Source organism: Equus asinus, chromosome 1 (genome assembly GCF_041296235.1).
Source record: "Equus asinus isolate D_3611 breed Donkey chromosome 1, EquAss-T2T_v2, whole genome shotgun sequence".
NCBI lineage: Eukaryota > Metazoa > Chordata > Mammalia > Perissodactyla > Equidae > Equus > Equus asinus.
In genome coordinates, this window is record NC_091790.1 from 183,477,938 (window position 1) to 183,493,539 (window position 15,602).

The window sequence follows — 15,602 nt, forward strand, 5'->3', positions numbered from 1 at the left end:
TGCATTCCACATGCTATTTTCAGGAGCTGGAAAGAGTTGTAGGAAGCCTTCCACCTGTCAATCTCAGACACAACTTTCTGTGAGAAAAGCCAGATTCCTTCAGCAGAGCCAAGTCAACTAGGTGTTGAAAGGACCTCAGGTTGGACTAGGCTTCAAAATTTTATTGTTTAACTGGAAAATGAGAGGGACAGCTGGGGTAATGTGCTGATCCCCAGAATTTGATAATCTCACTCCAAATGCTGTTTCACATCCAAGTTTTTTTCTCCCCTTCTAATAATGCCCCTTTATGGAGTAAAACTGAGTACCACTGATGTCATGCAGGAAGCTTTGTTTCACTGACTGCAAATACTAGATGCAGCTCTGTAGCCAAGGTTAATTAGCTCAAAGCCCAATTACTATAACATACTGTCTGACCCCATTTATATAAAACTTAAGAAAATGCAAACTAATCTACAGCGACAGCAGATCTGCTGTTGCTTGGGCATAGTGGAGGATGGGAAGAGGCACGAGGAATCTTTTGGGAGTAAAGGATATGTTCACTATCTTGCATGTGTTAATAGTTTCATGGGTGAATTCTATGTCAAAGCTACTCGTATTACCTTAAATATGTGCAGCTTATTGTATGTCAATTATATTTCAATATAGGCTTTTCTTTTTAAAAGACCAAATACTCAGTAGGTTAGGAAACAATCAATCTACTTGAGTGGCCACTGTGGAAAGAATATGCCACATTTGTTTAACACGCCCAAGTGACCAATTCTCTTTCCCATTGAGGCTACATGAAAGGATAAAATGTAGCATGAACAGTTTTAGGGTGAATTAGAAGAACAAGAAGTTTAAGGGTGAACTAGAAGAATGAGCCACTGCCCTGAAATATGAAGGGTCTGTGACATTAAGGGCAGGGGCCTGCCTTTTAAACTCCGTACCTAGACGTCTATTAGATAACAACTAAGACAGCTAACATGGGTGGTCTAGCTGTACTATTTCAGAGCTGTGAGGCAGTGAAAGGAAGTAAAAACAAACACTGATTACATTTTTAAAATTTATTGGTTTTTTTCTTTTCTTTTTTTGTTGCTGTGGATTTGTTCTTGAGATGGCTACAACACCAGACAGAACAGTGCCCTCATAACTAACGCCTGGGCAGGGTTGCAACTCCTTTAAAACAGTAAGATCTGCTTTGGTCTTCCCTCTCCCGCCTCACTCCCCATGGAGTCAAATAATTTCCACATTTCTTAGTAAAATACAGTTAGCCCTGTAAACACTTTCTTCTATATTCCCACTGCCTTTTTTTCTCTCTCATGTCTGTGGGTGAAAAATTAATTAAAAAAGAAAAAAAAATCTTAAAAAAACCTAAAACTTAGAATATACATTTATATCCCACTCACCCCAATTTTGGCTCTTCTCTCCAAGGCTGATGACAACCCAACATGGATTGGAAGTAGATTTAGAGACAGACTAGGGTCAGGGGTGGGATATACATGAATTTTGGCCCTGGCAGGTCCTATTATCACTGATGTGATCATGATAGAAAACAGAGCAGGCTCCTTGCTTACTCCTCCTTGTCTGAACAACTCTAAAGGTGGGAAGAAATAGTTGAGTGGGAGAAATTTCTAATCACTTTCATTAAAAGAGGAGGGAGAAAGGGAAGGGAGGTGGGAGAGAAAAACAGAGGACAAAACAACAGAAAACCTTGAGAGATGATCTCGACCCTTTTCTTTAGCTATTTAACTCATGTGAATTCCCATTTTCCCTAAGTAAATGTTTTTCATTTCACAGAAAGTTTCTTTTACTTTTGTGTGCACATGCATGTTAGCATGTGTGTGTAGGTACATGTATGTATGCGTGTGTGTCGTTTGCTACCAGGCGAACGTTTCAGTTCTGGTTTCAGTTTAGTTTTCCTTTTTTATTTCCTTAAAATTATTTTTCCTTTTCAAAACAAGTTCACCAGGAAACCAGCTCCCCTCCCACCACGCCGGACAGGCCACAGCCATCTTTTTTTTAAACCGCGCTGATTTTCCCTCACACCCCAAACAGGAACTCCTCAGGATGGCCTCGGAAGGCTGGAGTCTCTCCCTGTCTGGCGGGACGCCCTGGTGGCGGTGAAGGCCCCTCTGCCACAATGGAGTTTTCTGATTGTGGGACACAGTCTGGTTTTTGTTTTCTTCCTGTCTTCTAATTTAAAAAGACATTCCTGACAAAAAGAGAAAAGAGAGTCAATAAGTGTGGTCCAGGAGATAGTGAGCATTTTATGAAGTCAACCTCAAGACAGAAGTTTCTATACTTGCACAGGTAGCTCATTCTGGCCTCTGCCACAAGAACTCAGTACAAAAAGGAAGAAGTTGGGTTTTTTATTTGTGATTTCAAGGGAGCTACTGCGTTAATGAAATAATGTCTGCAGTTCTTTTCCAATTCTGAGTGTGCTGTGGGAACCAGGGACGAAACATCAATGGAGAGCCAGCAGGCAGAGGCCACCCACTCCAAACCAACCCGAAAATTTTCACCTCAGTCTGGTTCAGTATTAGAGTTGGAGGTAAGACTTTATTTTGAAGGAAGGCTTTGCCTGCTAACAAAAGTTTAAAAACCACTGATTTAGACTCTATGGAAAGGGTTACTACATGAAAGCATTAAGAAGAAGGGTTAAAAGTGAGGACTGGCACTAGAATGTCTATACTTGAATTGTGGCTCTATCAATTACTGACTGTAACATCTAGCAAATTGTTTAACATCTTGGAATCTCAATTTCCTCATTTGTAAAATAATATTATTTATACTATTAGTATAATTATAATAGTAACTAATAATAATATAATTAACTCAGAATAATAATAGTAACTGACCCAGAGAACTGTATGAGGATTATCTTAGTTAATACATATAAAGCACTTAGAACAGTACCTGACACACAGTAAGGGCTCCACAAATGTTAGCTGTGAACACCCAGAGTTGTCCACAAGCCTGTGTGTGTCAATGTGTATTACAGATACTGCAAAACCTAAGGATCCCAAATATTATCACTACTCACTAAAGAACTAAAGTTTAGAAATAATTTCTGGTGTGGAGAGGCCCTGCTGAACAGCACCTTCACCTACTAATGCGTTTAATCACAGAAACATCAGCGAGAACACTGCACATTCATTGAGAACTGCCTCCTGGGAGAATAAATTCTGCTTACGACGTCAAAAGATGGGCTTAGAGGAGAACTGTCTTTCTTCTTTCAGTCAAAAAACTGGCACCCACATCCCAATCCTTTCTTGCCCCAACAAAGCTTCTGCTTCAGCATCAGGAGACAGGAAGCACATGGAGAAAACTGATAATCAGGAGCTAGACAAAGATGCTAGCTCCTTTTTCTGTATCTCCTGCCTCAGTCAAAACCTGGCATTTCAGTGTTCAAATTGTAAAAGTGCTAAGAATAAGCATCTTTGTTCATTAAATCTGAAAGGCTGGTTTTAGGAGAATGGTGCTATGTATCATGGTCAACTTTAGGTCAGCCTCATTTTCATCATACTAATAGCCAGGTTAAAAAAGACTTGTTTGTTACCATACACACTTACCATCCTAGAAGCGTCTGTAAAGGGAAATGGGGAGGAATTTTTTTTTGAGATAGTCTGCAATAGCAACTTTCTTATGGGGGTAAAAATGGCATCCAAAGGAAGCTGATGATTTTCTGGCTACCTTGGCCCAAGAAAATCGGGGCCTTGCATTTCCGAGCTGTTCAACAGCATTAAACTATTAAGTCCTTCCCTGACTCTAGCTGTAGTACTAGTTTCATGATGGACATTAAAACCTATACCCAGCCCCAGGTACTCACAACAGCCAGGGGAAAAGCTGGGAACTACGTAACACTCACCTGGGTGACAGGCACAGTGCAGGAGTGTGAGCTATCGAAACAACCTGGTGAAGTCTCGCAAGGCCCAGCAAACTTGTTTACATTCCTCAGCACTAGAAAAGACAAGACAGGTTGGACCCTGACTGATAAGAAAGATGCATAATACACTGAGAAGCAGCTGCAACATAGAGGCGCACCCAGAACCGTCCCAGCTCTGCTGGGAGCTCTCTCCATCATCTCTTGACTCTGCTCTGATCTTTCTATAACTCAAGGGTAAATATTAACTATTTACATGAGAATAATTATAAGTTGTGTGGTCCTTAAAGAGTGGGCTCTGGAGAAAAACTACCTAGGTTTGAATCTTGGCTTGTCTGTGTCTTTGGGCAAGTTAACAATCTGTCTCAATGTCCTAATCTATTAACCTACCTCATAAAGTTTTGAGGATTAAATCAGTTCATATACGTAAAGTGCTTCAGATAACAGAGCAGTAAACAAAACAATATTCAACAAATGTAGGCTGCTACAACAATAACAACACTTGGTTGAAGTCCTTGACATAACTACAAGAAAGCCAGAACCCCCAAGTAAAAAAGCAAGCACATTCACCAAAGGCTGACAGTTTTAACTCTACAAGCTAAGCTAACTAGGTGCCCTGGTTTCCTCATTCTCTTCCAAAGGCAAATTCTGTTTACAAAGCCCAGTTCAGCAACTAAGTCTGTATCAGTTATCGATTTTCTAGGTGAACAGGCCTGCTCAAGGTTTCCTCCTGTGGAAGGAGGGAGAGGAGAGAGGAAAGGGTTAAGGCATGTAGAAAGGGAGGAGGAGGAAGCAGGACTTGGTCCTCAGGCAAGCACTGAGATGCCTAGGTCGTATGAATAACCCAATATTCATCTGATCCTATTTTTTCAAAAGGTCTCCTTTGTCCAAAACTGCCACCAAGAAACTAGTTGATGCCAGCTTCATTCTTTTGTGTCAGTCTTCATAACTGTTTTTGGTAACTGAACATGAGGCTAAGCCAAAAACAGTGGAAAAGGAACTACTTCCTAATATGCTCACTCTTCCATGGTCTTCTCTTTGCCTCAGAAAAACTCAAGGACCACAGCCTACAGCTTAGGATTCAATGTTAGAAGAAAGCGCTCTCTCCTTGTAACAGTTAAACACAAGAGGAGGAAACTGCTAATAGTGATCCAACAGAAAAGAAGGTGAAATGAGAGCTATTTCCTTAAGTGCCCACATCTGGATTTCCCCACCTATTATAAGGTCTGAAACATCATTAAGAACTTTGATTTAGACTCCAGGACTTGATTCAACAGGATATTCTAGCAACTTCCTTCTAGTCTCTCTCCATCCTTAAAATATAATAAAAATGAGGAAAGTTGTCTGGTTTTATTGGAATTCTGCCATTTGCTCTTTGTGAATTCAAAATACTTTAATGAAAGCACTACATTTCTCAGTCTATTTCCAAATCAATACTGACTGATAAGGAGGCAGCCCGGGTGATTGAGCCCCTATCACTCATGTTCCCAATGTCACGAAGGAGTAAGACACTAATCCAAGAGAAGCCTCTGTGTGGTATGTTATAAGCAACTAAGACAATAAGAAACAGTTAAACTTAGGATAGTGCTGAAGACTCAAAATTCTTTTGCTATCCTAATGCCTTACATGTTTTATTTATTTATTTTGAGGAAGATAGCCCTGAGCTAACATCTGCTGCCAATCCTCCTCTTTTTGCTGAGAAAGACTGGCCCTTAGCTAACATCCATGCCCATCTTCCTCTACTTTATAGGTGGAACGCCTACCACAGCATGGCTTTTGCCAAGCGGTGCCATGTCTGACCCGGGATTCAAACTGGTGAATCTCGGGCCACCGAGAAGCGGAACGTGCAAACTTAACCGCTGCGCCACCGGGCTGGCCCCCTCCTTACATGTTTTAAATTCTACCCTTCTACCAGAGATCTTGGTTTAATCTGGAAGAGAAATGATAACTCCATCCTTAGCCTCTTTTGAGACCCATGAGAAAACGTACTGAAACCAAAATGCAAGTACAGGAGAACTGTGGTGTGATGGTGAAACGAGGCACAGGCCACAGTGTCTCCAGTCAGCTCAGCTTCTGCTCTCAATCTTGTCAGCAAGTGCTTTGCTGTCAAGAGCTTCAGCCAAATGTTTAATGTAAGTGTCCACAGTGATTAAGCCCAAAGAAATGGATTTTAAAAAAACCTCCTTAAAAGCTATAACTATTTTCTGTTTTCTGTCTCAGTCGCTCTGGCATTTAATATTTCCTGGTTTTTCATGTTATTTATTTATTTATTTTAAACTGCCACTATTTTGCTAGGTTCTATTTTCTGGCTTCAGTCTCACAATCCCAATCCTTTCACCACACTTCTGAAAACTTTTATGGTCACTATCCCTCAAGACCTGTAATCCTAGGAGTGTGCTGAGAAATATGACCATTTTCATCTGGATGTTCTGGTAGATAATGGAGAGTAACCAAGCTCCAACTAATGACTTGAGCAAGAAGACACCCCCATAATAGCCTCTAATTCTGGTGTCAATGCCTCCTATATCGTTCAATATCTTCTGACCTTGAGATCCTTATGCAAGTGATAAGGGTCACAAAATAAACACCAGGATAGAGAAATGGGAAACGAGGGTAGAATTTCTTCTAATCCTAATTAGTAGTGTTTAGAAAGCAAGAATGGTATTTTAGAATGAAAAATCCCAGGTTTCTTCAAGCTGACCAACTAAAATACTAGGGAATTAATTAATTACCAGTACCATTTGAAAAACAGGCTTGGACTTGCTGAAGTGAAACAGAACCAGTTCAACCTCCCTGTTATGATGGCAAACAAAGCAGCATGTTGAGGCAGGAGTTATAGGACCTTAAAACCAAAAGGGAGACTGAGTCATGCACGGAACAGAAAGTTCACGGGCAACATGCATACTAAAGAAAGAGAATTACTAAGAGGAGGTGAGCAATCTCAAGCCCTTTCTCTAGCACCTCAACATTACCTCTTACTTCTGTTCACGTCCCTCCATTATGTCACAGCCTGCTATACAGGAGGAGCTGCAGAACTTGTCTAGCAATGAGAGATCAAGTAGGTCAGGGTGGTAGTGTACTATATTTTCCCATATCACAGGGAAAGATCACAGATATTTCTGTTCACAGCACTACATTATTTGGATTCCTTTTCCTTGACCCAAGATTTTCCTTAAATTAGGGAAAGTCCATGACTTTTAGTTCAGATTTACTCTATTCTACCTGTCATATATCAGCCTGGATGAGGGAATATGGGCTTGTTGGAGACTTATTCCAGAATGTGTGGGTGGTTGCCTTAGAGCTGGCAGGAGACACGCTCCAGCTAGTTTTGCAAGTACATAATGACATTCTGACAGGTTCTTTTCCAACGAGAAAGTTAACATTTACTGATCACCTACTACGTGCCAGATCTTTAGATTTCCACATGGTATCTCATAATAACCCTGAGATAGGTATTATTAACCCTATTTTACAGATGAATAAGCTGAAGTTCAAAGTAACAGTCAGTGAGAGGCAAGATTCAAACCAACATCCTTGACTCTAAGCCCAGTCCTTTGAGGGTTCTCCCTAGCTGCCCATTTTCTCTAAGGAAATTACAGCCAATATGATCCTGCGCTACTACTGACCAACCACTAGATGGAAGAGAGCAAAACAGAAGCAGAGAGAAGTAACTGTTACAATTCTTTCCCCTGAGAGAGCTTGTAGGCGGAACACTACTTCTACTGGGAAGATTCATAGCAAAAAGAAATAATTTTGTAAGGTCATCCCAGTCAATATATGCCTACCTGGTAGAAGGGAAATCCCCTCTTCCAGCAAAACGTGTTACAAAGCCAGTCATATGCTATTCTTCAGTCATGCATGTCACTGATCTACAGCCAAAAGTCAATTACTTCTGGGGCATGAAGTTAAAGCCACTTAGTAAGCTACAAAAGAACAGCACTCAAAGGTATGGGAATTTAACATTAACAAAATTATTACAGATACTCCAAGAGATGAGAAAGTAAATCATTTTGGAAGGTGACATTAAGAAATCAATTTTCAGAGAAGAAGATTAGCTCTTTTACCATTGCCTAAAATTTAATTTCTCTCCCTTTTAAAAACTAGGTCCGGTTTTAATTATAAAAGTATACCACATGCTCATGAAAAAAACGCAAATAGTACAGAAGGTTATGAAATGAAAAGTTAAAGTCTCCCTCTCCTCCCATCCTGGTCCTAGTTGTATACCTTTCTAGAAATTTACTATGCATAAAGTAGCCTGTATATATACAACATATATAATGAAACAGCTTTTAAAAGTGCAAGTTGGTTCTTTTACAATAGCATCAAAAAGAATAAAATATTTAAATTACAAAACATTGCTAAAAGAAATTAAAGACACCAACAAATGGAAAGACATCTCATGCTGATGGGGTGGAAGACTTCATACTAAGATGTCAGTACTATCCACAGTGACCCACAGAGTCAGTGCAATCCTGATCAAAAGTCCCAAAGACATTTTTTGTGGAAAAAGAAAAATCTATCCTAAAATTCATATAGAATCTCAAGGGACCTCAAATAGCCAAAATAACCTTGAAAAAGAACAAAGTTGGAGGTCTCACCACTTCCCAACTTCAAAACTTATTACAAAACCATAGTAATCAAAACAATATGGTACTGACATAAAGACTGACACACAGCCCAACGGAATAGAGAGCTCAGAAACAAATCTCTTGTATACATATGGTCAAATGATTTTCAGTAAGGGTGTCAAGACCATTCAACAGGGAAAAGGACAGTGCTGGGAAAATTGGATATCCACATGCAAAAGAATGAATTTAGACCCTTAACATACACCATATACAAAAATAACTCAAAATGGATCAAAGACCTAAACGTAAAACCTAAAACTATAACACTCTTAGAAGAAACCAGGAGAAAAGCTTCACGATATTAGAATCGGTAATGATTTCTTGGATATGACACCAAAAGCACAGGCAACAAAAGTACAAACAGATATGGAGAAATTAGAATCCTATGTTGGTGGGAAGGTAAAATGGTACAGTTGCTATGGAAAACAGTATGGAGGTTCCTCAAAAAATTAAACATAGAATTGCCAGCAATGCTACTTCCGGGTATATATCCAAAAGAACTGAAAGCAGGGTCTTGAAGAGATATTTGTACACTCATGTTCACAGCAGCATGAGTCACAATAGCCAGGAAGTGGAAGCAACCCAAATGTCCATCAACAAATGAGTAGATAAATAAAAGATGGTATATATATATGATGGAATTCAGCCTTAAAAAGGAAGACAATTCTGATACATGCTACAACATGGATGAACCTTAAGGACATTATGCTAAGCAAGTCACAAAAGAACAAATATAGTAGGATTTCACTTATGTGAGGTATCCAGAGTAGTCAAACTCATAGAAAGTAGAATGATAGTGGCCAGGATCTAGAGGGTAGGGGAATGGGGAGTTGTTTAATACTATAGTTTCAGTTTTGCAAGATGAAAAAGGATCTGGAGATTGCGTGACAATGTTAACGCACTTAGCACTACTGAATAGTACACCTAAAAATGGTGAAGACAATAATTTTGTGTGTTATTTATCACAATTAAAAATAAAAGAGAGCCAGCCCTGATGGCCTAGTGGTTAAAGTTCAGCATGCTCTGCTTTGGCAGGCTGGGTTCAATTCCCAGGCACGGAACCACACCACTCGTCTGTCAGTAGCCATGCTGTGGCGATGGCTCACATACAAGAAATAGAAGGATTTACAACTACAACTATGAACTGGGGCTTTGGGGAGGGGGAAAAAGAGAAAGATTGGCAACAGATGTTAGCTCAGGGAGAATCTTTCCCAGCAAAAAATAAAAAATAAAAAAAATTTAAGTGCAAGTTGGGTTATAAGATACTGTTATTTTTACTTTTATAATATCTTATATATTTTTCTATACCATCACATGCACCTTTTTCCTTCTTCTTTTTTAGTGGATATTTACTAGTATAGACATAATTATTTAACTATTCTCTACTGATGGACAATTATAATATTTCCAGTTTTTTCACTATTACCAACCTTGCTGCAACACTCATAAATCGTTCGACAACTGCATGAATATAATAAGCCATTGCCTAAAATTTAGTCAAAATTCTAAAGACTCTAGATGTAAAAAGGAATATCAGGGAAAGGTAACATCCAGTTACAAAATCCAATTTAAGCTGCTGTTGTTAATACTATCAAGGACCATAAAAGTCTTATAACCTTTGATCCAGTGACTGCATTTTAAGGAAAATAGTCAAGAGAAGGGAAAGGCTGGACTTTTAATATTATCTGTAATACTGAAAAAAATGAATATAATCTAAATGTCTGCTAACAGAGGCACTATAAGAAAATCAAGCAACATTTTTATAGCTATAAAATAGTAATTAGGAAGAGTATTTAGCTATATTTAAAATGTCTCTTATGTTCACAGTAAAAAAACCACTCATGTACACTTAACATTCTAACTAAGCTGTAAGCAACTGGCTCAATGGACCTAATGCATCCCAGAGAGGTTTTTGATTTGGGCTGCATGAAATTAGAATGAGTATCTTTATGCATAGCAAAAATTTTTCAATTCACTGTAGTCTATATTACTCTATAACATTTTACAACCAATGTTTCACCTATTCAGGCACCTGCATTCTTGACCTCTGAATATGGATGGGAACTGAGGACTTCAAAAAGATAAAGACAGATCTCCTGAAGGGTAGTGGGTTGCTCAGTGCACTTCTCTTGTGGAAGAAATAATACTTCCACTTACCCATTAAGATCTTATACTAGTTAATACTATGTACAATAAAACTGACGCACACATATATAGCATAGCAACATGTTCCCCCAGATTGGTTTCCAATGCCAATTTGTACAACTCAAGGCTAAACAGACGCTACACTGCAAATTTACAAAGGCACACAAGAAACGTACTCCTGGGTAGATCTGTAACTAAGATGACATAAGAAACAAAGCTATATTTTTTCTATACACCCCAGTTGCTATTCACACTCCTTTAAAAAAAACCCCAGCATCACTCACCTAGTGACTTGTTTGTGGAAGTCTGTAAGTTGTTTGTGTGTCACTGTGACGGCTCCCACGGTTGTCTCCTTTGGCAAACCTTTCAAAGAATTCTCTAACCAGCGACAAAAAGTCTGTACAGAGAAGAAGAGAGTAAGAGTTTTAGACAGGGCTTACTCAAATGGGACTCTACAGGTAATAACAAAACCCACAAGGTTTTCCATAGTAGCATTAGCTTTCCCAAACTTGGAAGCAAGTAAAGGAATGAACAAAAGTACTATCTTTAGGCCTTCTAACCTTCTGGGGATTGGAATAGTCTACAAAGGCATGCCGAGACTTCCCCTCAAAGGGGCAGCAGTCATCATTTCAGACAGAGCCCTTCTACCATGAAAGTGATGTCTCTTCTGGATGAGGATATTGTTCTGCTCCTGTCATTAAACTTATGTAATATTTTAAAAATTAAACAGCTGCCAGAAAACTCTTGAGTGGAAAGATTGAAGGCAATCCAAAGCAAAGGTTCAGGTACCAGAAAGAGCAGGGACAAAAAGTATAGCAAGTAAACATGTCAAAAAGTATATATGTAATACGAATCCAGAATCTTAAGGATTTTAAGGTCATCTCTCTCAGCAGAAGTCACATCCAGTCAGTTCCTTTGTGATAGCTGCCTGTTGTTTAGGTTAGAAAATTCTTTTGCTGCTTACTCTTGTTGCTATTTAAGAGAATTTGTTTACATCTGAGCATAGTCTCTTTATACCTTTCATACACACAAAACCTGTTTGCCCCCACCCCCTCTTACTTCCTCTTCCTCTTCAAACTAAAAATCAAAATTCCAGAGACTTCCTCTGAGTTCTCTTCAATTGAATTGTTCTTTGAGTCAGCTCTAATTTTTCTTCATGCCTTTCTTAAATAGGATATTTTTCAGCTGTAAAACAACTTTTTCATACCTAAATTTTTTACATTATGTATTTTCCCATTATGTTAATTTATGATCATAATAGACCAGAGCAAAAGTAAATATTCCACTATAATTGCTTAAAAATGTTAATTCTGCAAATGTTACCCCCAAAGAATACAGCACTCCACTCAACACAAAAACCAGCAGGGGCAAAAGATTCAGAAAGCACCCTTAATTGACAAAGTTTTGGCATCCAAAAATGGCCCATGAGTTAACTATAGTATCCCCCAAAACAAAAACAATAAGAAACTAAACTAAAAGGCAGAAACTAATTACCTAGCACATAGTGATCCTTACCTTCCAGTAAAGGTATCTATGAAATTTGGTTGAAAACACTGAATAAATTTGCTACAGATAGGTATCCAACAAAGGGAGGAAACAGAGGAAAGGGTTTTAATTGTTTTACTCAAGTAAAGAGACAAAGCTGCTATGCCATCTTCTGTTGAAGGATTTGTGTGTTGAACTTTGAAAACACTATGATTAAGGAAGTGCTCAAGAGGGGCCGGCCCCATGGCCAAGTGGTTAAGTTCGCGTGTTCTGCTTCGGCGGCCCAGGGTTTCGCCAGTTCAAGTCCTGGGCGCGAACATGGCACCGCTCATCAAGCCATGCTGAGGCGGCATCCCACATGCCACAACTACAATGATCCACAACTGAAAATACACAACTATGTACTGGGGGGCTTTGGGAGAAAAAGGAAAAATAAAAAAAAAATCTTAAAAAAAAAAAAGAAAGTGCTCAAGAATGTGAATTTTCTTTGGACTTATATTCTCACATACAATCTCAATTGGTTTATAGGATATAGACAACCCAAATTTAGGTAAGAGTTCCTTTACAAAAACTCAGTTGTAAGTTGATGTTTATAGAAAACAATCACTTTAAATTACTTGGCAGTGGATATATAGTAAACTCCTAAGAGCACATGGCTACCTGGTTTCTGTTCCTATCCAAACTTGCAGTTTTCATTTTCTTCCTCTGTTAGCACTTAACCGTATGTTGACAAATCAAGAATGCTTTTGTAAAGTTAAATTTACCTAATAAGTCTTTTATTATCTGGGAGCCAAGTGCATTTGTACAAAAGGGAAAGAGTACAGAAATTTTACTTCTCGTTTCAAGAACTTTTGGAATAAACTTGTTGGTCCCCAGGGGCTCAGAGTACTTTCTTTAGGAAAACACAAAAATACTACACTATTAGATTGAAATGGAACACATGTACTGAACAACCAGCAATGGGAACTAGGCACTATTCATTCCTGAAGCACGTGAGCTTATATGGACGAAATATAGAGCTATCTGATGAAACTGTAAGTTACACAGGAGCCTCACAGAGCTTGATAAGTAAGAATTAAAGTTCATGTGGCTGTTTCTGAAGTATAAGCCTAAAGAAAATGTTAGAAATCTATCAAGCATCTGCCCTACATGTGATCATTTTTCATCTGTCTGAGCCAAAGATCCAGTAAAGCATATGCCCACTAAGACAATATACATTAATCACTGAATTTTTGAGATAAACTCAAATCCAAAACTAGGCAGAACTTTTAGCTCAGTAATATTACAGTCTAATGGTAACAGTGTACTCTCACTTGTGAAACTACTGAAATTGAGGCTAAGAACTGCCATCAATGATATAAAGCAGGAGGCAACAGGAAAATGTACATGGACTTAAAAGTTATAAGATACTTATGTGTCTGGATTTCTTTGTGGTTCTAGAAGATAGCTCACTTTAACTAGGTCCAACTGTGCACTTTTCTGAACTGCTTTTATATTAATATTAAAAATTATAAATCCTGTTTTTAAAACAATTTACAGGCTATATTATACCTTACCACTTTGCTCCAAAGTTTCATGCAGAACACGTAACCTGATTTATGATCATGTGGCCCAGTACTGAATTACTTGGACACTATGGATAGACTAAAACAATTTCCATGCTCAAGTGATAAAGGACCTGGATCAAGAACTACAATAGGATGCAAATAAACCCAAACGGGAAACAAATCCAAGTATATCTTATGGGCTAGTTTTATACTTATATGCCTCCCAAAGCTCTGGCTAGATTTATTATCAAGGTACCAAACAGTACTATCTAAGGAGCTTGAAGTGCATGAACACTTCTTGAATAACCTCTAACTATATAACTGATATATGGGCATAAGTGAACAAATTTCTCACTGACCAGCCACACAGCTGAATTCAGTATTTAGTATTCACTTCTGGTAATAAATAAACCCTACTACAGTGACACAAACATGCTTTCAAGCACCCAATAATAAACTACTGGTTTTTAATAGGCCCCTTCATCTAACACTCAAACTTATTAGCAATATGCCTAAATTAGGTTCCAAGAACACAAAAAAAGGCTGGTTTCCAAGTCCTAGTCGGCCTCAAGACCCAAAGTTTAGGACCATGAGAATGGGTTCCTTAAGAAAATAATCTTACCGGTCTGTCAACCTGCATAATCTCCCAGAGCACTTCGGCCACATCTGGTAGGGTATAAGGGGGGAGACAGAAGCAGCATGTGTGGAGCAGCTGGCTTACGAGTTGCTGTCCAAGCTGGTTCATCACCTGTCCAATCAGTTCTTTCCGTAATTCAAAGTCTTCTTCGTGCTATAAAAAACAAGAGCAAGAGATAAGTTCTTAATTTCAACTTTCCAAAGACCAAGTACTCTTTCCTCTTTAGTCTAGCAATTTCTTTTTCCCAGGGAAGAAGTATATCTAACAGCTGGATTCACAAAGTGCACTAAATATTTTGTTGTTAGGAAGAAAATACTGAGTTAGCATCAAGAAAATGGGCATGGGTTTCAGCTGAGATTAACCTTAATCCTTAGATTCTTCATGAATAGAGGACAGAAGAGAACAATGGTTTGGAGCTGGCACTGTGGCCGAATGGTTAAGTTTGTGCACTCAGGTTCGGTGGCCCAGGGTTTCTCTAGTTCAGATCCTGGGCGCAGACATGGCACTGCTCATCAGGCCACGCTGAGGCGGCGTCCCACATGGAACAACCAGAGGCACTTACAACTAGAATATACAACTATATAGCGGGGGGCTTTGGGGAGAAGAAGGAAAAAAAAAAGAAGAAGATTGGCAACAGATGTTAGCTCAGGGCCAATCTCAAAAAAAAAGAGAAACAATGGTTAAAGAATAAGGGTATCAATTTTCTTAACCTTTTTTTGTTTCTGTGAAAAATAATTTAAAATGTCCCTATTTCCTTTTTTAAAACCAACTGAAAAAAGAATTGAAGACTTCTATCAGATATCTAATCTTTTCATCAAAAGATTAAAAGATTTCTTATAGTTTTTGAATACACATAATTTCTAATATCTTGAAACAATAACTTTTTTTAATCTGCTTTTCACTTCTAGTTATTTTTTTTCTCTTTTACCACCAAACTTCCTAAATAATTAGCATATTCACATACTTGCTTACTTCTTCACTGCTCTCCCTTACCTTTACATCTAGCCAAATCTACCTTTGAAAATTTTGTGAACCACTTCACTACTCCAGCCAAACATGTCTCTTAACTGTCTACTAACATGGTTAGTGTTATGCCTGTCTTTCTCTGATCATGATTTATACCCAATTTAGACTATCCTCCCCTCTCCAATCCATCCAAACTCTACCTATATCTATGGCTTTATTGAGGTCCCTCCTCTTTCAGAAAGTTATCCCAACCTATTTCTTTCCAAAGAGCTTTCTCTCTTATAGCAATCATTACTTTTATCACTCATCTGACAATCAAATACTGACTTCTT

General features: G+C 38.5%; 1 protein-coding gene across 5 annotated transcripts in view; it reads right to left on the bottom strand.

Moving 5' to 3' along the window:
• Positions 1–1,028: 1,028 nt before the first annotated feature.
• The window catches only part of TNPO3 (transportin 3), an 87,804-nt gene continuing 73,230 nt past the window's right edge, over positions 1,029–15,602 (bottom strand). For all 5 annotated transcript variants that reach the window (XM_070513141.1, XM_014854328.3, XM_070513137.1 and 2 more), the window contains 4 exons: positions 14,290–14,457; positions 10,920–11,032; positions 3,848–3,939; positions 1,029–2,191 (listed from right to left, as the gene is read on the bottom strand). In XM_070513141.1, coding sequence (XP_070369242.1) covers positions 3,879–3,939; positions 10,920–11,032; positions 14,290–14,457 — 342 coding nt within the window. In that variant the 3' untranslated portion in view covers positions 1,029–2,191; positions 3,848–3,878. The remainder of the gene's footprint in view (positions 2,192–3,847; positions 3,940–10,919; positions 11,033–14,289; positions 14,458–15,602) is intronic.